We start from the raw sequence: 25,292 nt of genomic DNA, 5'->3' as shown, positions 1-25,292 counted from the left end.
GTCTCAACCGTGAGAGATGCATAAAGAGGAAGACCCTGCCAACCTGAACAGCATACTTGCACACCATACAGAGCTCTCAGCCACTGGAGCTGGTGTGCATGGATTTTTTATCCAAAGAAATAATTAAATGTTTATATACAAATGCCAGAAGCATGGGAAACAAGCAAGAGGATCTACAACTCTTGCTTACGAGCAATAACTTTGACCTAGTGGGTCTAACAGAAACCTGGTGGGACTCTACTCATGACTTGGTAGTAGGAATAGAGGGCTATAGGTTGTACAGGGGAGACAACGAAGGGAAAAAAGGAGGGGGTGTTGCTCTCTATGTCAAGGAACAGTACACATCTTCCCTAATCAAATTGGGATCAGAGGGTGGACAAGCAGAGACTCTGTGGGTTAGGATCCAAAGGGGTCAGGGGAAAGGGACCTGTGGTGGGAGTCTACTACAGACCTCTGCACCAGGAGGACAAGGTAGATGGGGAATTTTCCAGGCAGCTTTTAGAGGCTGTGTGGTCTAGAGACATGGTAGTCATGGGGGACCTTAACTACCCAGACATATGTTGAGAGGAACAGGCAGCTAGATCTAACTGCTCACTCATGTTCTTAACCTGCATTCAGGACCTCCATCTAACACAGGAGGTAATGAGTCCCACCAGGGGCAACGCCTTGCTTGACCTGGTGTTGGCCACAGGGGATGACCTGGTGGGGGACCTGCAGATTCAAGGCAACTTAGGGGATAGCGATCACCAAATGATAAAATTCATTATCCAGAGAAGGGCGGGCACTATCTAGCAGGACACAGGTGCTAAACTTAAAAAAGGCTGACTTAAATAAAAGGCTCAGGGGATTGGTTAGCAGGGTGCTAGGAACCAAGAGACTAGATGCTTTGGGGGTCCAGGCAGGGTGATTATTCCTTAAGGATACCATTCTTTGGGCTCAGAGTGAGACAATCCCATGGCAGAGAAAAGGGGACAAAGGGGCTTCCTGGCAACCAGGCAACCAGGAGGTCAGCTAACTGAAAGGGGCAGGGCCTGGCCCCTATATAAAGCACAGACAGGAGGCCAGAGGCAGTTCCCTGCCAGCGGCCCAAGGGGAAGGAACTCTCTCAGGGAAGAAGGGTGAGGTCTGACTACCCACAGCTGGGTCTGACTACAGGAGCAGCGTTTTGACACTGCTGAGGGAAGGAGTGTTCCCCGGTAGGCCAGACTGATGTTTTAGCCAGGCGGCTTCAATTTATGTTACAGTCCAGGGGCATGTGTTTTGCTGTTTGTTAAACCAGTGGTTTGGGTGAGGCTATTAGGCGTTGGAGGAGGCCTCATAGGGGACCCACAGTAGCGTGGGGACCCCGGCGCCAGTGAGGGCGCAGCATAGGGGGTACATAGACCCCAGCTTCCAGAGAGGGGGGCACAAGCCCCAGTGCGGGCATGGCAAGCCCCAGAGAGGGGGCAACTGAGAAGCCCCAGTGCGGGCGTGGCGAGCCCCAGGAGAGGGCAGTGTGATTGAGGAGCCCAAGTTGGGCACTGTGAGCCCCAGGAGAGGGCAGCGTGATTGAGGAGTCCAAGTTGGACACAGCGAGCCCCAGATAGGGGCAACACTATTAGGAAGCCCAAGTTGGGCACGGTGAGCCCCAGATAAAGGGGGCAACATTATTAGGAAGCCCAAGTTGGGCACGGTGAGCCCCAGATGGGAGGGCAGCATCATTAGGAAGCCCAAGTGTGGGCACAGTGAGCCCCAGGGAGGGGGCAGCATCATTAGGAAGCCCAAGTTGGGCACAGTGAGCCCCAGAGAGGGGGCAGCATCATTAGGAAGCCCAAGTGTGGGCACAGGGAGCCTCAGATAGGGGGCAGTACTAGTAGGAAACCCAAGTGTGAGCACAGAGAAGGAAGGCCCGGGGAGAACAGGAAGGGGCTGAATAGGGATAGAATTGAGACAACAGTGATTCCGTCGGCGAGGTGTGGACTGCGGTGTAGGGGAGGAAACGGAGCCACAGATAGCACCCCCTAGCAGCGGGGTAGTACAAGGGCAGCCTTTCGCTAATTAATACCAATTAATCAATTAACAACAAGGCATGGCAGGCGAGCAGGCGGGCGGTTGCCTCAGGAACAGGTGCGTGGGCCACACTAAGGTCAGCCTAGAGTGGGCACCTGTCACAGGGTTGGACTAGATGGCCCACTGAGGTCCCTTCTGACCCTGGAATCTATGAATCTATGAAGGGGAGGGAAATCAAAAGAGCAACAAACTCCTCATGACGCACAAGCCTTCTCCACCAGTGACCAGACTGCTCGGACAGTGGCAAAGGTGCTTTGGGAGAAGTACTTTTCAGTGTTTGGGCTGCCCGCATTCATACATTCAGACCAAGGCCGAGATTTTGAAAGCAAACTACTAAGAGAGGTGTTTGCCATTGCAGGGATTTGAAAGTCCTGAACTACCCCTTACCACCCGCAGGGGGACCTGCAACCAGAGCGATTCAACAGAACACTCCTGAATATGCTCAGCACCTTAAGACATGAGGAAAAGGCTGCTTGGAGCCAGTATTTGGCTTACCTGGTATGTGCATACAATGCTACTCAGAATGATGCCATTGGGGTCAGCCCCTATCTATTGATGTTCAGGTGACAACCCCAATTGCCCATAGACTTGTGTTTGGGGTGAAGAAGGCCTACGAGCTGCACTTAACCCACGGGCAGTATGCCCAACAGCTGCAGAACCGGATGAGGTGAGCGTACCAACTGGCAGGTGATGCAGCGGGGAGGAATGAACAGCGCCACAAGAAGAATATGATGCCTGTGTACGGGGGCAGGGACTGTTCCCAGGGGACTGGGTGCTTTTATGCAATTTTGGATTGGCTGGCAGACATAAGATTGTGGACTGGTGGAGGGCTGAGCCCTACGCTATAGTTCGACAAATGGGGAACTTACCTGTATATGAGATTGCTCCAGAGGCCAGGCCTGAATGAAAGTGAGTCGTACACAGAAACCTCCTGCTGCCTATAGGGGAACTGGGGGGCCTTGCCCACCAGTTCAACATCCTCCACAAGCCTGGCCCTGACTCTCTTGCCAGGAGGGTACACCTGCACCTGACCCTCCAGCCGCTGTAGTGTAGCAGAAAGCCCCCTTTTCCTCTTGCCTGCATTTGCTTTCCCCTCTTTGGATACATTTTTCCTCTTCTACCTTTTCTTCTTTCCTCTTTCTTTCACTATAAAATAAGGAATTGTATTTTAAAGTTTGTATGTGTACATTTTGTATCTGCCCTTGTATTTTGGTATTTGTATCTATTTGTGTGCCATGGCATTACTCTTGTAGCTTATAGATTCATAGATTTATAGATTCATAGATTCTAGGGTTGGAAGGGACCTCAATAGATCATCGAGTCCGACCCCCTGCATAGGCAGGAAAGAGTGCTGGGTCTAGATGACCCCAGCTAGATGCCTATCTAACCTCCTCTTGAAGACCCCCAGGGTAGGGGAGAGCACCACCTCCCTTGGGAGCCCATTCCAGACCTTGGCCACTCTAACAGTGAAGAAGTTATATTTTATACTCTTCACCTTTTAACTAAATGTGTTTTAGTTTTAAAAGTAAGTTATACACTCTAACAATGTTAACCAGGGCAGGAATCAAACCACTGCTTCCCTGTATCAGGCGGCCCCCTGAAAGAGCAAGTGAATCAGTGATTGAATGTGTAACACAGTAGCAGGCTTCAGTAACAAACGGCAATTAACACCTACGGAAACTGCAGATCACCCAGCAGAAGAAATCAATAGGGGACAATGTAGCAACTGGGAAGTCTCTAGACTTCACTGTTCAAAGGCTAGAAGTCCCGGTCTGAGTTAATCAACGCTGGGGACCAACTTTTGGGGCTGAATATCTCCAGATCGACTGCTCCCAGAGCCCTATTCATGACAGCGGTAAATTAATCAAAATTCATCACTGGACTCCCAAACCTGCACGTACGTGTGGACGGCCCCTGGGGCTAACAGATGCCATCCAGTAGCCACAGAGAGAAAAGTCCCAGGAGGCTCAATGACCCCTGGATTGGGCAAACCTGAAAACTGGGGAGTCACCAAAGTCTGCCAAGAACAGATAAAAAGCAGTGAAAAGTGACCCTCAGGGGCGCCCTCTTGATCTCCAACTTGACTAGCACCCGACCTGTCCAACCAGAAAGACCAGCCAGTGACTCCCTTCTAGAGGATACCACCACATTGGAAGAAGCCTCGACTGGCCATCGACAGCAGACTCCAGGACTTGTAGGATAGGTATACCTGACTCTGGTGCCCCACCCCCCAAACATTTGTAGCTCACTACTCTGTGTGTGTGTGTGTGTGTGTCTGTGAGGAGACCAGCCCCAAGGTTTATGATTTGACTTCATTACAGTGTTTCAATGCACATAATAAACTGGAATTCTAAGGATCCCAAGTTGGACATTTGTAGCCAACGGTAGTACCAGAAGAGTCTGACTCTGACTCCGACTGTGGTGGGTGGTATCCCTCTGAGTTCCGCCCCAGCCTGGGGCCCCCCACTCCAGCTGGTGAAGTGGGTCTGGGGCCTGACGTGCCTGAAGCCCCACACATGGGAGTTGTCAGGGTGGGCGATCCACCTGCAGAATCATGCAGAGATATGTCTTCACCGCTTCCATCCACCAGCAGAGAAGGCACCATGGGTGACATGACACCCGCATGGCCTGGGCCTCCTGGGAGCCCAGAGCCTGGCCACACTCCTTGTCCCAGACATGACTGTAACCTGTAAGGCAGTTTACATATGATGCCCCTGGGATACTGGGAGAGGTACCCAGCACCACCCCATGGGCCCAGTGAGAGTTGGGCATGGGGATGTGACCTTCAGCATGGACAGTGAAGATTCCCATAGGGGAGAGTGCAGCAGACTTCCCTGTTGGAGCTTGGGTTGAATCCCAAGCTTGAAATCTCGGGTGGACCCTATCCACCAATCAGGAGGCACCAAGAGGAGTGAAGTTATGCCCCTTTTCTGAGAGGAGAGGGTGAGGAGTTCCACCCCCCATGGACCTGATTGAAGACTGCTACATTCAGGTCTGGATGATTTCAGAGGCAGAGCCCTGGAGAGTAGAAAAGGAGCTGCATGCCCAGCACGAGGAGAACGCATCCAGGACAGAGAAGAGAGAAGAGCGGGGTTAGAAGAGCTGAGGAGAGCTGCACTTCAGGGTGAAGCAATAGCCCAGAAATGCCCCTGAAGACTCCCATCAGCTGGGAGTGGTGGACATTTCCAGCAGCTAGGCTGTCAATGTGCAGCACAGTGCATGGCGTGCAGACCCTGGGAGCTGTGTGAGGCGGCTCAGGTCTGCAACCTCTGCCGTGTGGCCAGAGACACGGTGCACAGGCTGGTGCACAGAGTAGGACCTTTGTAGTGGCTGGGCAGCTCAGGTCCTCAACCCTGGGAATGAAGCTGGGAGCTTGGTGCGGGAGGCGCTGCGTGGAGGGTCCGGGAGTGGACCGAGCCTGGTGCTGCTAAGGCCTCCGACCCAGAACAAAGGGTGGAGTCCAGGGAGGCAGACGGTGCTTAGGCTACTGAGTCAGCATACAGGGCCAAGCCAGAGGCCCCAGAAGCCCTGCACAGAGGAGCCCTGTTCCAGGGGACAGCGACCCGCTGAAGCCCACTGCAGGTGAGAGAGCAGCTCGGCGCAGAGGACAAGGGCCACGCTCCAGGCCCAGAAGCAGTGAGTTACAGGGAAAAGAGGATTGAACAGGGCAGGGGGAGAGCCCCCTGGTTAGTGAAGGGCTCCTGAAAGTGGAGGTCCCACTGGGAGGGCCTTCCTAAAGTTACCAGCTTCTTTGTAGGGCTTGGGAAAAGCCCACGGGCACTGGGGTTTCCCCCTGGGATTAAGTTTATCTTTGACGTTCTTGCATCATAAGTGGTGTGATGTCATGCCTTCTGTTTTGTGAACTCTCAGTTTGTGAATGAGTAGATGAGTAGAGCCCTAGGGCTGTGCTGGGACCCCTGTTGCTATTATTTCACCTGTTGTTTATCTGTATTTCCTTGTGGCTTTTTTATTGTTCACCCAGACTTATCTAGAGTTTATCTGGCAGCTATCTATGTTTATTTTGGGGTTTATCTGTTTCAGATCAGATACTTACCTGTATAAGTTTTTATGGCATTTGCCCGGAAGGTATTGTTTATGTTATTTGTTTACATATCTTATAAAAAAAATATATATATATATAGTAGATATGTTTGTCTCCATGTTCCTTTCCTTTGTGATAAGTTCATGCAAGTAAATGTGTATGTAGTTAAGTCCCCTGACTGGCCTGGCCTGGTTCTATAGGGAAAGTGAGCGGTTGGCAGTTCCCCACAGCACATCTGTCAGCTAACAATGCCCTTCAGTTGGAGAAGGGGAGTATATACCTGAGTTACCTGGGCTACACACACCGTGCTCCTTTGTCACAGCCAGGGCAGGGATGTGCCTCGTACTGCAGGGAAGAATTGCTGAGAAATGTTGCAGCTGCCAGATATGCAGCAATTAGGGCTAGTGGGCTCCAGAAGCTCACCAGGTACCCTGGCCTGCTAGGCACTTAGTGCCAGGGAAGAAGTTTGACTCTTGTAAAAGGGCAGAGCACACCTTGAACTTTTATGTTATGTTATAGCCCAGGGGCTCATGGTTTGTGTGGCGGGCCAGTAGGGGGAGCTCCTGCATTGAGCCTCACACCTCACTACGTCCGTCCACCTTCTGGACTCCACATGTCTCTCCAGGGGCGCCTAAGCCCTGGAAGACCCCCTTTTGAACCTCACTGCAGAGTCCGGGGGTAACGTGTGCTGCCACCACCCTGAGAAGGGACTGTCTGGGTTCTGTGTCCTCAGGGAACCACATAGTCCTACTGGTACATGACCCAATACAAGAACTTGGGGCACTTCCCCAAGCTGGGGGCCAAAAAGGATAGTCTCCCTTAGTCCACAGACCCAAGGGGCCTCCTGGGCATAATTAAACCCACCCCTCAATAGGTCTCCTACACCAGTCACAAAGGAGAACTTTATTGCTCCCAACAGGATGAGGTAGAATAGGGTAAGAGGTAGGGCACTATCAAGGGATTACCACTGAGCAAAACAGTCTGGCAGAGGTAGCCGTTTGACACACAAATGCATCACTGTGAGCTGACTAGCTCTCTAGAAACACTTACAAGTATCATTCAGAAGATGGTAGAGATCTGGCTCGGAGATTTCCAGAGAGAGAGCATTTCAGATGGATCAGACTCTCTCTCTGTGTCCTGATGCTTGGGCCATGCTGGAAAAAATGGCTTCTCTTCCTTCTTCTTGGACCAGGCCCTTATATCGCCTTTCTGACCTCAGCAGCCCAGTCCAATAGAAGCCAGCAGTGTTGGCAATTAGCCAACCCATTTAAAAAGCATCACTGGTTACCTGGGTAGATGTGCAGGGGCTTTCCCCTCCCCCCACTCAGGTGACCAGAAGGCCCACCCCCTAGGTGTGCAGGCCGGGGGTGAGCCGGACCCGCCTTTGCGCACGCGGACTGTGGCCAGCAGCCCGGGCACGCGGGGCCGGGGAAAACTGCGGTGCGATGGGGCACACACAAGCTAGAATTAGTCACAGAAGCGTAGTGGTTGATTAAAAGATTGTTTACTTACACCAGAGATGGTAGTGGTGTAGGCTAGACAGCTTTCCAGGCACAGCTCTTGCTAGAATCCCCGTTGGAGGATTACGACAAACTCGGTTGCTCCCGCGGAATTACTGAAGCTCCGTGGGTTCTGTTATTCGGTTCCCAGGCCCCCGGAGCTGTTAAGACTCCGTGGGTTCGAAACTTGGGTATATAGGATAGGGATGTGTCTAGGATTGAGCTCGGCGATGGGGAGAGGCCAGAGGCTGTTTAGACCTCTGTTGCCTGTTTAAGAAAGGCGCGTTGGGTCTGTAAGGGTCCACATCGCTTAGAGATCTTCACACAGCACGAAGTCTCCTCCTCCTGGCGAGCTCTCTCTCTCCGGCTACATTTTCTCTCTTTCCTCTCTCTCCGACTTGGGCAGAAACTACCCAAGCCTTTTGTACGGCTAGCAAGCCAATAGCTAGCCGCCATGTATGTCTACATTTAGAGCTGACCAGTAATGTGGCGCGAATCCAAATACAAATGGTGGGAACTCTCTGTACCGAGCACTTCTCAAATGCAAAAAGAAATGCACCATGCAAAGAAAGCTACAAATCTGGAGGGAAACACTTGGTTGCACTGGAGTTCTCTCCCCCAGCAGAGAACTCCACCGTGCAAGGAAGCTGCAATTTGGTGGGAAAAATAATTTAGCGTTGCCGAAGCATACACAAACAACAAATCACAACTTTGGGTTGTGACACTAGGCACCAGGCTTTTGTCACGTAGGCAGGGAGGAAAATCCCCCCTCCCTTAGGAATTCGAACCCAGTGTCCCAAACTGACCGGGACAGGTTTCTGGAGAGAGAGACAAACGCTGGCATTTCTACCACAGTTTGATTGCTGTTTTATAAGGCTAGAAGATTGGGCTGAGGCTATTGGGGAAGGATGAGGCCTCACTGGGGGCCCACTACTATGTGGGCACGGTATTTGGGGGTGAGTAGACCCCAGTGCCAGTGTGGGTGTGATATTCAGGGGTGAGTGGAGAGCCCAGCACCAGGGGGTGCTGAGAGAGATAGAGGGCTGCAGAGAGCCCAGTGATGACCAGAGGCCAAGGTGAACTAAGGCCTTGGAGGGACACCGTGTGAATGTCATCTGCAAGGCTTGGGGCATGGTAAAAGAGTGATTTGGAGCCACGCATCTAGCTCATAAGGCTGAATGTGTCCTAAGAGGCATCCATTTTGGAGCAGGACCCAAAAGGGGTCTGGGAACCCACAGAGTTCAGTGGGGTCCATCAGGACTGTGCCCAAAAATACAAACTAGAGGGCAGCCTCCCTGTTTTAGTACAACAAGACATGGCAGGAGGGAAAGAGAGTGCCCCATGGGCAGGATTGGCACAGTCAGGAGCCCTAGGGGTATCACGGCCAACCCTGGGGACCCCATGTCACCTCCTGTGACTTTGCAGTTTCAAGGTGCCCTATACCCACCCCTTCCCATTCCCCAGGGTGATTATTCTGTGGCACTTTGCACTTACCTGGGGTTCTCTAAGTTGATGTTATACGTGTTTATTGTGTGGATGCCTTGACCTACCTGTTCCAGAGTGCTAATGTTCATTCTGTGCAGGGGGCTTAATTATTGCCTATGCCGTGAGTCGCCCAGGTTGTTTTGCAGGCCCTCAAAGTGGTGCAATGTGCTGACTGCAGGTTACTCTATATGGTGCCACGTACTAACTCTACTGGAATTATTTAATGTCTCTTATTCATATTTTATTTTTGCGTAGCAATAAATTTGCATATAGTTAAGCACTTTGTCTCAGCCTGGCTCTATAGAGAAGAGAGGGGAGTGCTCCAAGGTGGCAGGCCCCTCTCACAGCACTCTTGCCTGACCACCCCATCCCTTCCACTTGGGGACAGGGCACATGCCTGGATGTACCTGGGCTACACATCTATTTCAGTTCTTAACCTGAATGCTGCCTTCATTTACCTCACTGCATTACCAAAGCACAGGAAGAGAAATGCTGTATTCCCCAAGGCAGCCTCTGGTTTGGTCTGCTTCACGTCATGGCGCAAAGCTTGAGATCCCCCCGGCCTGCAATGAATTCATGGCATAACAGCAACATCCTGAGGGTATGTGGGAAGGAATGAATGCACAACCACCTGCATGTTGTCTTGCAGCACCAGCCAGGCAAAGGAAAGCCTGCCTTCATGGGCCTGTGTGTGGGGGAGCTCTCTGGAGGGATGGGTTGGAGGCCAAAACAGTTTGAAGGTGGGAGCAGGGATAAAACCTGATTAGGGCAAAACCTGCACCCAACTGAAAGGATGTCTGCTCAAGCGAGTGGCCCCCAATGAACCTGTGCCCCAGACTGGACTTTCTCCGTGTGGTCACAAATAGACACGATGCTTTGGGAGGCAGCTTCTGACAGGGGGAAGTGTCAGGACCTTGGCAGGCCATTTTCACTTGAGACCAGAAAGGAGCAGGGTCCCATTCTCCCCGGCTCGCAGCAGAGCACGATGGCTCATGGATGCCCAGCAGACATTGCGATCTGCCCTGCAAGCTGAGCACCTGGTGCTGCCCCAGGGAGGCTTCTCTTCCCAAACACACCATGCTCCTCTGTCACAGCCAGCACAGGGGAAGGGGCAGGTGAGCTGCATGGATCAAGGGGGAGGAGAGGGGCAGAGGAGGAATTACCAGGATTTTGGGGGTGACCATGGGCTTGATGACATTAACTTAAGGCAAGAAATAATTCCCTGTAGAGACTAGGTGAATCATTCACAGCCCCTACGCCACTGTAATATGGGTGTTGCAGAGAGATCCCCACTACCCCGGAGGATGTTTTCTCTGCACAGATCATTGCCCCTCTGCTCCCTTTTTCCAGATGGGATCTCACCCTCAAGCCAGTGCAACCTACAGAAACCCAATATTTGGAAAACAAAGACCCTACAGGAACCAGCTAACCCACTATTGTGCCCCACCAGACAACAAAAACACCTGGATCTGCACATAGGCATCTAAGCAGGGCTGGCCTTGCCTGGACATGTCCTTCCCATTGGAGTCACAGGTAACCCACCCCTATGAAAGGGATGGTAGAGTGTGACCTCCTTGGGATGCCCTCTCCATCTGGACCAGCACTGAGCCATGCCACCTATGCACCCAGAGGCCCTGCCGGTGACTCACTCTGAACAGCACCTTGCTGGAGATGACCCTGATTGGCCATTGAGGATCAACTCTCAGCCTGGGATAGCTAGTTATCACCCACCTTCTTCCCACAAGCAAGGGACCACCCCTCAGTTCTTCCCCACTGCCCCTTTATCCCAGCTCCACAGCCTGCTCTGTTGATACCCGCCCTGGCTTTTCTGCTTGCTTCCACCCCAGCACCAGGTGAACCCGAGTAACAATGGAGCAGTGAGTGACCCTAAGTAACCCTGGGGCACCTTGACCCTGAGCAGCTGTGGTGCAGCATTGCTCTGCTCTGTGCAGCTTTGCTCAAGAGCCAGTGTGACACGCCTGGCTTGTGTCCCAAGGTGTGCAGATGCCGCAGAAAGAAGGATGTTTGTGCCGAGTCACTGAGGAGGGCTGCCTGAAGCCGACGTGGTCTGTGGCTGCGTGTAGTGATAACACGGCTCTGCAGTATAACACGGTATCTTGTAAAAGCCAGGCCAACGGCAAACCACTGGTGGGGTTGAATGCACCCATGGGAAGCAGAGCTTGCAACCCAGCAGACCTCTGAAGCTTTTAAACAAAACTGAAGGTCAGATTGAGATCACCCAGACGTGCCAATCCCAGCCCCCAGCTGTATTCAGAAGATGCCCTGTGCACACGGCAGAGACGAGCTTCTTCCACCTCCCCCTTTGCCCTGTCTCATGCTCGGCGTCCCTGCAGGGCACCTGAGATTAATGGGACTTTCATAAAAACACAGGCAATGAGGGTGGGAAGGGAGCTCAGGCGGTCTCAGCCAGTCCGACCCCCTGCTCCAAGCAGGACCAGCCCCAGCTACATCATCCCAGCCAAGGTTTTGTCTACACAAACTTTAAAAATCTTCAGGCTAGACATCAGGAGGCATTATTTTACTGTCAGGGCAGCTAGGAACCAGAACCAACTTCCAAGGGAAGTGGTGCTCGCCCCTACCCTGGGGGTCTTCAAAAGGAGGCTAGACAGCCCCGTAGCTGGGGTCGTTTGACTCCAGCATCCTTTCCTGCCCGTGGCAGGGCATCGGACTAGATGATCACCTTAGGTCCCTTTGGACCCAACCAACTATTGAACCTTCCTTTATGTCTCGTGTACCTGAGTGAGGGGGAAGGTCTTTGTGTAAAGGATCTAGGCTCCAATGTCACATCTTCCCCAGGCACAACCAGGAGCAGGAGGCCTCAGAATGGACTTGTGGAGTGAACGTATGGTGTCCTCTGAGCCAGTGCTTTCTCTAGAGCAGGCTCCAGGCATAGCCACGGGACCCGGGTGGGAGGACACCGGCATTGCCAAAGCTTGTGCTGCTGCAGATCTGCGGAGAAATGGGGCACCTGAGTTCCCAGTGCTGCTACGTGCCAGCTGTCCTGGGCAAGAGGCCAGCAGCTAAGGAGCAGTTGGCGGAAGGAAGCTTTCATCAGGGCCCGATGATTTCCTGGGGTTCGAGCCTCTTCCTCTGAAAACCTAGGACTGCAATGAATTGGGTCCTTGGTGATTTCTGTAGCATGTAATTGAGTCATGCTAGGGTTTTGAGCAAGACCAGGCCCAGGATGGACGTAGAATACTAAAATTTAAATTCCAAGTTGGCAAGAAATTTTGTCTTAAAATCTATATACAGTAAAAATATAAGCTTGAAATATAATAGGCCCTGTTGATGGAAAAGCTGCAAAAGTGAAAGTATAAAAGAAGAAAGTTTCAATGTGCCAGTGTGCAAGGATTCTGTGTGGAGACAGAGGAAGCTGCTGTGTTTTTTGCCTCTGGAAATTGGGTCAAACGACACCAAGGAAGATCAAGTGCTGAGCAAGGGGTGCGAGGTTCAGCTGACCAAAGACCAGTGCTGTGCAGCTCTTATCTCGCCTGTCAGGTCAGATACATATTTTTAGAGGAAGCCTGTACAGTCTGGGGGTTACAAATAAGGCTTTGTTGATACCAGATTGGAGGAGTTGCTGTGTGGGACCTCGAGGTGCCATGATAAGGAAGTGGTGGAAGTCACACTTTCCAGGGTCAAGGATGCGCAGGGTCTCTCTCTATTGTCTCTGCATTGGGATCCCAGCCGGGACGCAGGGACGCTGCCAGGGCTGTGCCTGCACCAGTGGTGTTGGGTCCAAATGAAGCAAGGATCATGGTCCAGGCCCCTTTCATGTCCCAAACAGGAGCACCTGGCCCACAACCGGGGGGAGATGTCTGCCCAGAGCAGCACGTCAATGGGTCCTTCCCGCTTCTGCTGAACCCCTGCTCCGGGGTGCTCTCATGCCGGACATAGTCCACTGACCCCAGATAAGATCCAGGGGACCTGGGGTTTCTGCCTTGAGTGAAGGGGCCTCCTCTGCCCTTCAGAGGCAGGTTCAGGGCTCTGTGGCAGGCCAGGATCAGGAGTGACTTGCATAGGAGGAGGAGCTTGTGACTGATTATATCTTGTCAGGAAACCCGTGCGACAAAGCCCCAGGGATCTCCAGGGGAATGGTGCCCGCCCAATGCCAGTTGGGATGATGCAAGCTCATTTTTTTCTTGTTTTCTCAAAACAGCACTTGCGGTGTCCTCTGAGAGCAGCCTTTCAGGGCAGAGTTGTTCTGCATCCACCAAGAAGTCAAGAGACCTGTGTGCAGTGCCTCCGGCTCTCTCCTGCGCACTATGAAAGCTCCCGTCATCCTCTACGTCCTCTTGGCTTTCCTAGACCAAGGTGAGTCTCCTGGCACCGAGGCTGCATGACAGGGGAGAGGACTAGCCCTGGGACGGCTCCCAAACTTCGCCGGGAGGGGAGTGCGGGTGCTGAGACAGGGATGCGACCAGGAAGGTGGGTGGGAGGAGAAGGCAGCTGAACTTTCCCACTGAAAGGTTATATCTGCAAGGGGTGTGTGTCCATGCATGAGGTGACCCTGGAGGCACGTCCAACCTGCCAGCTGTACAGCATAGAGGTTAGATGTTCACCCCAGTGACAGTGCCTTGTGGGCTGGATTTGAACCCACCTCCAGCGGAGGGGCAGGCAGCAGTGCAGCGTGGTGAGCAGTGCCATGGAGCTGCAGGGGTTAATGCATCTCTTGTCCCTGCTGTTGATGTGCGACCCTGTAGCCTGGATTTCAGCGGGGGGCCCCGCCCCTGCTCCCCTCGCCCCCAAAATCCCAGCCACACTGGGAGCCCTGCAGGCCTGATGGCACAGCTCAGCTGAACACCAAGGGGAGCCCCGAGGGCTGGGACTGGGCAGTAGGTGTGGGAGCGATCTGGTGCCCTGGCAAGGAGGGACCAGCCAATGTGAGACAATGCCCACAGCATCTCGTTCTCCTGTTCTCCCTTCTTCATGCCCCCTTCCCTGGAAGCAGCCCCTCGCCCCAGCTTCCCTCGCCCCACCTGCTGCTCCCATCCCCTATGCCCGATCACCGCCCTGACTCCAGCCCCCATCCAGCTCCTGCCCCTCCAGCCCCTCCAGCCCCTTCACTCAGGACTGTCTGGGATGTGCCACGTACTGCAGGTCAGGTCCTGATGGCTGCAAGCCTCATCCTGTACAGCAGGGCTGTGGACCCAGGGCGTGTGTCGTGGCCAAGCCTCTCAGCCCCAGGACACGACCCTTCGGGGCAAGTCTAGTCACATCCCTTGGACACTGCCTGATCCCTCATGCTCAGATCCTGTGGGGATGGGCACTGTGGGACACAAGTGCTAGGCAGGTGGACAGGGAGGGAATCAGCTGTTTTTGGCCCCTTTTTGTGACTGAACCTCATCTGCTCTTTTGGGCCCAGCTCCAAACCCGTTTTCCTGTATTTAGAACCATACCCCCACACTCCCCCCCCCCCAAAAAAAAAAATAAAATAAAATAAAAAGTGTTCCAGGGAAGACAGGACAACAGAGCTGGGCTCTTTGTGAGTTCAGATGAATGACATCTATGACTTAGTGGGGCTAACGGAAACCTAGTGAGATTCATCCCACGACTGGGCGGTACATATTGAGGGCTATAGATTGTACAGAAAGGACAGGTCGGGGAAGAAAGGGGGAGGGGTTGCACTTTATGTCAGTGAGCAATATACATCAACCCTCATTAAGACGGAATTCAAGGATGAGGAAGTAGAAGGATTGTGGGTTAGGCTACATGGGGGGCAAGGAGACAGGGATTTGGTGGTAGGGGTCTGCTACAGACCCCCACATCAAGGGGAAGAAAGAGATTCGGGCCTCCTGAGGCAACTCTCGGAGACCATAAAAGCTAAAGAGGCGGTAGTCATGGGGGACCTAAACTACCCGGACATCTGCTGGGAGACGCAGACAGCAAAGTCCCACCGCTCACGCAGGTTTCTAACCTGTGTACAGGACCTCCACCTGACACAGGAGGTACACGGTCCCACTGGGGGGAATGCCATACTGGATCTGGTATTGGCAACAGGAGATGATATGGTAGCGGACCTCCAGATCGGTAGCCATCTGGGGGACAGTGATCACCTAATAATACAATACACCATAAGACGTCAAGTGGGTAAGGCAACTAGTAGGGTGAAAGTGCTAGACTTTAGGAAAGCTGATCTCAATGCACTCAGGCGATTAGTTAAGGAAGCACTGCAGAGTAGGAGTTTTGAAGGGATGGGAGCCCAAGAAGGGTGGCTGTGCCTTAAGGAAACGATCCTCCAGGCACAAAGCAAGACGATCCCCGAGCGAGGCAAAAGAGGGAAAGGGGCCAGGAGGCTTCCCTGGCTGACCAGAGAAATCCAGGGCAGCCTAAGGGCCAAAAGGGGAGCACATAAAAAGTGGAAACGGAGAGATCACCAAAGATGAATATACCTCCTCTGCTCGTGCTTGTAGGGAGGCAGTTAGATGGGCCAAAGCTACCATGGAGCTGAGGATAGCAACCCAAGTAAAAGACAACAAGAAATTATGTTTTAGATATATAGGGAGTAAAAGGAAGGCCCAGGGAGGAATAGGACCACTGCTAAATGGGCAGAAACAATTGGTGACAGACGGGGGGACAAGGCTGAACTCCTCAACGAGTTCTTTGCCTCAGTGTTCCTAAGTGAGGGGCACGACAAGTCTCTCACTGGGGTTGTAGAGAGGCAGCAGCAAGGCGCCAGACTTCCATGCGTAGACCCTGAGATGGTGCAGAGTCACTTGGAAGAACTGGATACCTTTAAGTCGGCAGGCCCGGATGAGCTCCATCCGAGGGTGCTGAAGGCACTGGCCGACATCACTGCAGAGCCACTGGCGGGAATATTCGAACGCTCGTGGTGCATGGGCCAAGTCCCGGAGGACTGGAAAAAGGCCAACGTGGTCCCCATTTTCAAAAAGGGGAGGAAGGAGGTCCCGGGCAACTATAGGCCGGTCAGTCTCACCTCCATCCATGGCAAAGTCTTTGAAAAAGTTATCAAGGCTCACATTTGAGAGAGCCCAGCAGGACAAATTATGCTGAGGGGAAACCAGCACGGGTTCGTGGCAGGCAGATCGTGCCTGACCAATCTAGTCTCTTTTTATGACCAGGTTACGAAATGCCTGGACACAGGAGGAGGGGTGGATGTCGTATACTTAGACTTCAGGAAGGCCTTCGATACGTTATCCCACCCCATACTGGTGAACAAGTTAAGAGGCTGTGACGTGGATGACTACACAGTCCGGTGGGTGGCGAATTGGCTGGAGGGTCGCACCCAGAGAGTTGTGGTGGATGGGTCGGTTTTGACCTGGAAGGGTGTGGGCAGTGGGGTCCCGCAGGGTTCGGTCCTTGGACCGATACTCTTTAATGTCTTCATCAGTGACTTGGACGAGGGAGTGAAATGTACTCAGTCCAAGTCTGCAGATGACACAAAGCTATGGGGAGATGTAGACACACTGGAGAGCAGGGAACAGCTGCAGGCAGACCTGGACAGCTTGGACAAGTGGGCAGAAAACAACAGGATGCAATTCAACAAGGAGAAATGCAAAGTGCTGCACCTAGGGAGGAAAAATGTCCAGCACACCTACAGCCTAGGGAATGACCTGCTGGGTGGCACAGAGGTGGAAAGGGATCTTGGAGTCCTAGTGGACTCCAAGATGAACATGAGTCGGCAGTGTGACGAAGCCATCAGAAAAGCCAATGGCACTTTATCGTGCATCAGCAGATGCATGACAAATAGGTCCAAGGAGGTGATACTTCCCCTCTATAGGGTGTTGGTCAGGCCGCAGTTGGAGTACTGCGTGCAATTCTGGGTGCCACACTTCAAGAGGGGTGCGGATAACCTGGAGAGGGTCCAGAGAAGGGCAACTCGTATGGTCAAGGGCCTGCAGACCAAGCCCTACGAGGAGAGACTAGAGAAACTGGACCTTTTCAGCCTCCGCAAGAGAAGGTTGAGAGGCGACCTTGTGGCTGCCTATAAGTTCATCACGGGGGCACAGAAGGGAATTGGTGAGGATTTATTCACCAAGGCGCCCCCGGGGGTTACAAGAAACAATGGCCACAAGCTAGCAGAGAGCAGATTTAGATTGGACATTAGGAAGAACTTCTTCACAGTTCGAGTGGCCAAGGTCTGGAACGGGCTCCCAAGGGAGGTGGTGCTCTCCCCTACCCTGGGGGTCTTCAAGAGGAGGTTAGATAAGCATCTAGCTGGGGTCATCTAGACCCAGCACTCTTTCCTGCTTATGCAGGGGGTCGGACTCGATTATCTATTGAGGTCCCTTCCGACCCTAACATCTATGAATCTATGACAGGAATAAGCAAATACCACATAAAATATGACAGATAGAGGAATCAACTGGGGCAAATGTAGGGGTAAATGGGGAAGAAGAAAAGAGAAGGCAGTACCTGCCTTGTCACTCACGTGGGCTGTCTGCAATAGCGCTCAGAGATGTCTGGAGATGCAGAAGGGAAGCAGGGAGGCAGCTGGTGGTGAAGCAGAGGAGCTGGAAGAGAAATGGGGGTAACGCTCACTCGAGGGACGCCGGTTCTCTTTCCTCCTCCAGGCAGCTCTCTCCAGTGTGAAGTTTGCCATATGAAAGGGTACTGCTGTTCTGGACCCATGAAGACCTGCGATCCGGGCGAGGATACCTGCGGTATTATGAAAGGTGAAGCGATTTTAGGTAGGTAAGAGGTACATTAAAATAGCTTTACTTCCCCACCCCACACCAACTTCCATTTTCCCAGAAATTAAAGCTCCAGGATCAACTCTCTTGTGAAGTCCTTTGGTGCCCTGTGAAGAGCTCGAGGTGCAGTTACTAACCCTGCCAGTGTTTCCTGCCCCTTCTCACACCTGCAGGGGAAGATTCATAGATGTTAGGGTCGGAAGGGACCTCAATAGATCATTGAGTCCGACCCCCTGCATAAGCAGGAAAGAGTGCTGGGTCTAAATGACCCCAGCTAGATACTCGTCTAACCTCCTCTTGAAGACCCCCAGGGTAGGGGAGAGCACCACCTCCCTTGGGAGCCCGTTCCAGACCTTGGCCACTCGAACTGTGAAGAAGTTCTTCCTAATGTCCAGTCTAAATCTGCTCTCTGCTAGCTTGTGGCCATTATTTCTTGTAACCCCCGGGGGTGCCTTGGTGAATAAATCCTCACCAATTCCCTTCTGTGCCCCCGTGATGAACTTATAGGCAGCCACAAGGTCGCCTCTCAACCTTTTCTTGCGGAGGCTGAAAAGGTCCAGTTTCTCTAGTCTCTCCTCGTAGGGCTTGGCCTGCAGGTCCTTGACCATACGAGTTGCCCTTCTCTGGACCCTCTCCAGGTTATCCACATCCCTCTTGAAGTGCGGCGCCCAGAATTGCACGCAGTACTCCAACTGCGGTCTGACCAGCGCCCGATAGAGGGGAAGTATCACCTCCCTGGACCTATTTGTCATGCATCTGCTGATGCACGATAAAGTGCCATTGGCTTTTCTGATGCCTTCGTCACACTGCCGACTCATGTTCATCTTGGAGTCCACTAGGACTCCCAGATCCCTTTCCACCTCTGTGCCACCCAGCAGGTCATTCCCTAGGCTGTAGGTGTGCTGGACATTTTTCCTCCCTAGGTGCAGCACTTTGCATTTCTCCTTGTTGAACTGCATCCTGTTGTTTTCTGCCCACTTGTGCAACCTATCCAGGTCTGCCTGCAGCTGTTCCCTGCCCTCCGGCGTGTCCACTTCTCCCCATAGCTTTGTGTCATCTGCAAACTTGGACAGAGTACACTTCACTCCCATGTCCAAGTCACTGATGAAGACATTAAAGAGTATCGGTCCAAGGACCGAGCCCTGCGGGACCCCACTGCCCACACCCTTCCAGGTCGAGACTGACTCATCCACCACGACTCTCTGGGTGCGACCCTCCAGCCAATTCGCCACCCACCGGACTGTGTAGTCATCCACGTCACAGCCTCTTAACTTGTTCACCAGTATGGGGTGGGATACCGTATCGAAGGCCTTCCTGAATTCTAAGTATACGACATCCACCCCTCCTCCTGTGTCCAGGCGTTTCGTAACCTGGTCATAAAAAGAGACTAGATTGGTCAGGCACGATCTGCCCGCCACAAACCCGTGCTGGTTTCCCCTCAGCATAATTTGTCCTTCCGTGCTCTCACAAATGTGAGCCTTGATAATTTTTTCAAAGACTTTGCCAAGGATGGAGGTGAGACTGACTGGCCTATAGTTGCCCGGGTCCTCCTTCCTCCCCTTTTTGAAAATGGGGAGCATGTTGGCCCTTTTCCAGTCCTCCGGGACTTGGCCCGTGCACCACGAGCGTTCGAATATTCCCACCAGTGGCTCTGCAATGATGTCGGACAGTGCCTTCAGCACCCTCGGATGGAGCCCATCCGGGCCTGCCGACTTAAAGGCATCCAGTTCTTCCAAGTGGTTCTGCACCATCTCAGGGTCTACGCATGGCAGTCTGGCGCCTTGCTGCTGCCTCTCTACAACCCCAGTGAGAGACTTGTCGTGCCCCTCGCTTAGGAACACTGAGGCAAAGAACTCGTTGAGGAGTTCAGCCTTGTCCCCCCTGTCCGTCACCAATTGCTTCTGCCCATTTAGCAGGGGTCCTATTCCTCCCTGGGCCTTCCTTTTACTCCCTATATATCTAAAACATAATTTCTTGTTGTCTTTTACTTGGTTAGCCATCCTCAGCTCCATGGTAGCTTTGGCCCATCTAACTGCCTCCCTACAAGCACGAGCAGAGGAGGTATATTCGTCTTTGGTGATCTCTCCGTTTCCACTTTTTATGTGCTCCCCTTTTGGCCCTTAGGCTGCCCTGGATTTCTCTGGTCAGCCAGGGAAGCCTCCTGGCCCCTTTTCCTCTTTTGCCTCGCTCGGGGATCGTCTTGCTTTGTGCCCGAAGGATCGTTTCCTTTAGGCACAGCCACCCTTCTTGGGCTCCCATCCCATCAAAACTCCTACTCTGCAGTGCTTCCTTGACTAATCGCCTGAGTGCATTGAGATCAGCTTTCCTAAAGTCTAGCACTTTCACCCTACTAGTTACCTTACCCACTCGCCGTCTTATGGTGAATTCTATTATAAGGTGATCACTGTCCCCAAGATGGCTACCAATCCGGAGGTCCGCTACCATATCATCTCCTGTTGCCAATACCAGATCCAGTATGGCATTCCCCCCAGTGGGACCGTGTACCTCCTGTGTCAGGTGGAGGTCCTGTACACAGGTTAGAAACCTGCGTGAGTGGTGGGACTTTGCTGTCTGCGTCTCCCAGCAGATGTCCGGGTAGTTTAGGTCCCCCATGACTACCGTCTCTTTAGCTTTTATGGTCTCCGAGAGTTGCCTCGGGAGGCTCGAATCTCTTTCTTCCCCTTGATGTGGGGGAAGAGCACACAAGAGGCCCAAATATCCAGTTCACTGCCCAATGCACCTATTTGAGCACTTGCTGGACTCCTCGGCTGTTAGCTGGGCAGGCGCGTGCATCTCTGCATCCGGCAGCACCTTTGTGCTCCAGGGTTCCTGCGCTGGGCTGCTGGACGGGAAGACGTTGAATGGCCAAGACTCAGCCTAACCAAGGCAGCATTGTCTGGCCAGCTACATGCTGCTCTGGGGAGGAGCAGGGTACAGAAAGATGGATGGACGGAGAGAGAGAATTACTGACCTGGGTGAAGATATGGAGAAGCTCCTGAGAGGAGATGAAGAGAGCTCTGCATGTTTAGAGAAGACACACAAATGTGGAGCTGGGCTTGAGTACTCTTCAGTACATCCTTCAGGAGGAGTCCAGGACCTCCCGACTGTGTCATGATTGGTATATAATGCGGGGGCCAGGTTGTGCCGAGGGCAGCAATGATGCAGGTGCAGGGAGGAAAGTCCTTTGGTCACGAGTGTGGTTTGTTAAGTCTGTGCCGTGTTCCTCTTTGTTCCAGGCGGAGTGAGGATTCCGATTTACACAAAGTCCTGTTTCATATCTGATGTGTGTCGCTATGCTCATTTTAGCATGGACTTTGGGACAGGAATAAGACAAAGAACCAGTATTGCCTGCTGCACCGGGGAGGCCTGTCGAACTACATCTGTTAAACGTACGTGTCTCCTCTCTCCTCCTCCCCTCCCCATCCACCCATCACAAGGAGGCTCATGCTTGGGTCGCAGTTATGAGTCCCGCTTTGTCCTGAGTTGACACCAGCCTGGCGGTTTGATAGTTTCATAGAAAATGAGGGCTGGAAGAGACCTCAGGAGATCACATCTAGTCCAACTCCCTGCTCGAAGCAGGACCAGCCCCAGCTACATCATCCCAGTCAAGGCTTTATCTACCCAGTTCTTTAAGTCCTGCAAGGATGGAGAGTCCATCACCTCTCTGGGGAGCCTGTTCCAGTGATTTATTACCCTCCTCAGAGAAACTTTTTCTTAATATTTAACTTTAACTATTCCTGCTGAAACTTGAGCCCATTGCTCCTTCTCTGTCATCTGCCCCCACTGAGAACAGCCCAGCTCCATCCTCTTTGCAGCCCCCCTGCAGGGAGCTGAAGGCTGCTATTCAATCCCCCTCGGTCTTCTCTTCTCCAGACTCAATCAGCCCAGTTCCCTCGGCCTCTCCTCACCAGTCCTGTCCCCCAGCCCCTAACCATTTTCATTTCCTCCAATGGAATCTCTCCAGTGTGTCCACATCCTTTCTGTAGTGGGGCGGGGGGGACACAGCTGGACACAGGACTCCAGATGTGGCCTCCCCAGTGTTGAATAGAGGGGAAGGATCACTGCCCTCGGTCTGCTGGCAACAGTCCTACCAATGCAACCCAGGCGTGGAGACTCCCGCTGAGCAGAGAAAGATTTCAGGGCTTCACACAGGAGCCCAGGGGACACTGGACCGTGCTGCTCATGCACGTCTGGAGCTACAGCTGTGCCCCTGCCCGTAAGGTTGAGAGGCTGACAGGGGAGGAGATCTCGAATGCACACATTTCCCTTCTAACCTTGTCAAACCCGACTGTGATCTGCTTGTTCCCAGTGCCACCACTGAACACCACTCCCAATGGCTTGCAGTGTCCAGCGTGCTTCGTCAATGGATCTCATGAGTGTGGCAACGAGATTGTGTATTGTACTGGGTCTGAGACCTACTGCTTTGATTTAGCAGGGACACTTCACAGGGGTAAGTTTACTCCTTTTGTGCTGTCATATTGTGTTTGATCTTACAAACCCTATTGCAAGAAATGCATTCAAGAGAAAGAAAAGGAGGTGAAATAATGGAAGTAGAGCTGAGGACTATTGAATAAAAGGGAAGGGGAACACGTCTAAGACCACGGGTGGCAGGGGCCTGGCTGAAAAAGCTTCCTCATCTGACATGGCTTTGTTCCAGTGTTCAAGCACCCGGAGGAAAACCATGCAGGCAGGGCCAGCTCTTGTGCTGGGTTGTCCCCAGGCTGCCCCCAGCTGTGACCTCCACCCTGGGAAAGCAGATTAGTGGTTATAAGAAAGTGTGTGTGTTGATTGTAGCAGATTTGTTTCCTGCTGGAGGGGACGAGAGAGCCGGGGAAGCTGGAGATGTGAGTGTGACTCACTCACTCACACCAGAGACACGAGTCCTGGGCCAGAGGTGGGCACAGACAGCACGCACACAGCCCTTTCTTTCAGCAATCGCAGTCCCCACAACCAGTCCCAGCTTCCCAGGGAGCAACTGCCTCCAGGAGCCATTCCCTGTACAGAGAGCAAAGCAAACTGTCTTGCTGCTTGGAAGAAACCCCCAGAGTCTCAGCCACAAAACTCTCAACACCGGCATTTCATCAGAGACGGATCAGCCTTTTCAGTCTCTGAAAGAGAACTCGCAAGGTTACTGGTACAACATAATGAAGAGACCGGACTGAATAAAACCCATGTCTGGATTTCAGTGCATGGCTATTTGCATCATCCCTATGATGTGATCATGTTGTAGCTGTATTGCTGCCCCGAGATTGCCAGATTAGACAATTTCTCGGGGTAAAGCACAAGCAGAGGGATGCCCTGGGGAGGTAAAAGTCAAAAAGGTTCTTGTGCTCTGTTAGCCTTCGGAAGGTAGACACAAAATAAGAAAATTAAGAAATCCACCTCCCTAATCCCAGTCCCATCGTCCGCCTCGCACGTTCCCAAGCCTTCGCACTTTATGTAAATCAAAGTGAATTCATCCCCTCTTGAAATGACACAAACTCTCGAGAACGTGTCCGGGGAAAAGACCAGAGAGGAGTTTACAGTGTCTTAGTGCAGGACCTGATGTGCGTCCTGGCGCTGGAGTCGGGTGTTGACTGCTCAGAGGAGGCCTAGGAGGGGGTTGTTGCAGGGACTGGTAAGACCTGCCGTGATGCTCAGCGTGTGTTTCTTCTGCCCTGCAGGGAAAGTCACTTGGAAAGCAGCAGGAAAAGGCTGCACCTCTCTGTCTGACTGCAAAGTGCCACAGGAACTCCTACACATGTCCGTGGATGCGAACAGGCTTGAATGCAAACCGGCCTCTCCTGCAGCCATCAAGGCTTCCGGATGGACCCTGCCACACACCCTCTCTCCTCCCATCATGGCCGGGCTCATCTTGGCGAAGACGATGTCCTGATGTTCCCGAGGGCCATGAAATGCAAGGTCGGATGAGGATCCCTCTGCCTCCTCGCTTGTGTGTGACGCTTCCTGCTACGGCTTCTCTCTGCAGGTGGTTTTTTGCCCCCAGGCCTGGATGCAAGACATGGCCATGATGTGAAAGAGGATTGAACACACAACACATCACCCTACTGTATTCCCATTTATTAAAAGCTGGGGTAAAGTTATTCCAGGGAAATGACGAGTAAAACTTTTCTCCTCTCTTGATCTTGATATTCTTACGTTGGTGTATGGAGTCATTTAAGCTAGACCAGCATTGATGAGTCACGTCCATCTTAGCGTCTGGCATGTGCTTCATTTGTCAGGTTTTCTGATGTATTCTGTGGCTGTTTCTCCCAGGCTGGGGTGCAGGGACACACTGTTTAATACCGCTGTGCAGTACAAGCAGCAGGAAGAGGAGATCTTGGGACAACTCTAGTTTCTAGCTGCATAAAACAGCCTCAGAAAGACCCTTTCAGTTCTGTTACACTTTACCAGACACTGCTGGGGGCTAAAAGGGCCAGGACCAAACTCTTTAAGTTTTATTATCAAGAAACGTAAGAAGAAGGGCTGAAAAGGACCTGTAGTCCAAGCCCTGCTCGAGGCAGGGTCAGCCCTGTGTGAAGCACCCCAGACAGGCAGGTGCTTGCCGAATCTGCTCCTTAAGACTTCCCAGGATGCAGATCGCACAACCCCTGTAGCATTATCTTTCCCAAAGCTCCACCGGGCTCATAGCCAGCATGTTCTTCCTCATCGCCAGCCTCGATTTCCCTTGCTGCAATTTGAGACCATCATTCCTTGTATTATCCAAGAAGGAAGTTTATTGCCATCCCCCTTATAACTACACTAGAGGTATTTGCAAACTATTATCAAATCCCCGCTCAGTCTTTACTTCTCCAGACTAAAATGTCCCAGTTCTTCCAAGCTCTTCTCATAAGGGCTCAGCTCTGGGAGTCCTTCCTTGGAGGCTCACCACAGCCGAGCCTGGACCTCTTTCGGATGCACTGCAAGACCTTCCTATTGGGGCAGGCATTTAGCAAGCAAAGCTAAGTCAAGATAGAGCTTACTAATTCTGGTTCATCTGGGTATACTAGTGGCCCTTTAAGTTGTTCTATCCTCTTACAGAACCTTTTTTGGGGAAGGGCGGCATCTGCATTGCATAAATAAGTGAATAATAAATTAAGTTTCCTAGAAATTTTGACATTTGTGTTGCTCTTTGACTCTTTCTAATCTGTCCGTGTCCTTCTTGAAGTCTGGCCACAGGACTGCGGGTGAATGCACCTGGGATATGCTCGGGACCAGCCCCTTGGCCCTGATGGGAGTGTTGTGCTGACCCCAGGGTGAGATCCCATCTGGAAGAAGGGAGCACATGGGCAATAATTAGTGCAGAGAAAACATCTCCAGAGCAGCGAGGATCCCTCTGCAATACCCCGGTACAAGAGCACAGGGGGTGTGTAAGATTCACTGAGTCTCACTGGGGATTGATTTCCAGTCTTAAATTGATGTCATCGGGCCCATGGTCACTCCCAAATCCTGGTAATTCCTCCTCTCCGCCTTTCCTCCCCCTTGATCCATGCAGCTCACCTGCCCCCCTCCCCTGTCCTGCCTGTGACAGAGGAGCACGGTACGTTTGGGAAGAGAGGCCTC

General features: G+C 52.5%; 1 protein-coding gene across 1 annotated transcript; it reads left to right on the top strand.

Annotated features, from left to right (window-relative positions):
* The first annotated feature begins 13,188 nt into the window (after positions 1-13,188).
* On the top strand, positions 13,189-24,846 carry LOC132249669 (phospholipase A2 inhibitor gamma subunit B-like). Its single transcript, XM_059725312.1, has 5 exons — positions 13,189-13,410; positions 17,631-17,747; positions 20,987-21,139; positions 22,060-22,200; positions 23,414-24,846. The coding sequence occupies exons 1-5, from the start codon at positions 13,362-13,364 to the stop codon at positions 23,623-23,625; spliced, it is 672 nt and encodes a 223-aa protein (XP_059581295.1). The 5' UTR covers positions 13,189-13,361; the 3' UTR covers positions 23,626-24,846.
* The last annotated feature ends 446 nt before the right edge of the window (positions 24,847-25,292 follow it).

Source organism: Alligator mississippiensis, chromosome 3, assembly GCF_030867095.1.
Source record: "Alligator mississippiensis isolate rAllMis1 chromosome 3, rAllMis1, whole genome shotgun sequence".
NCBI lineage: Eukaryota > Metazoa > Chordata > Crocodylia > Alligatoridae > Alligator > Alligator mississippiensis.
This window is presented reverse-complemented; position numbering and strand designations above follow the sequence as displayed.

What these genes read in the sequence shown, in the direction of transcription:
- LOC132249669 (XM_059725312.1), top strand. Translation starts at nt 13,362, where the DNA reads ATGAAAGCTCCCGTCATCCTCTACGTCCTCTTGGCTTTCCTAGACCAA. An exon ending in TCGAACTACATCTGTTAAAC is followed by an intron (nt 21,140 to 22,059) that starts GTACGTGTCTCC and finishes GCTTGTTCCCAG; the next exon opens with TGCCACCACTGAACACCACT. An exon ending in AGCAGGGACACTTCACAGGG is followed by an intron (nt 22,201 to 23,413) that starts GTAAGTTTACTC and finishes TCTGCCCTGCAG; the next exon opens with GGAAAGTCACTTGGAAAGCA.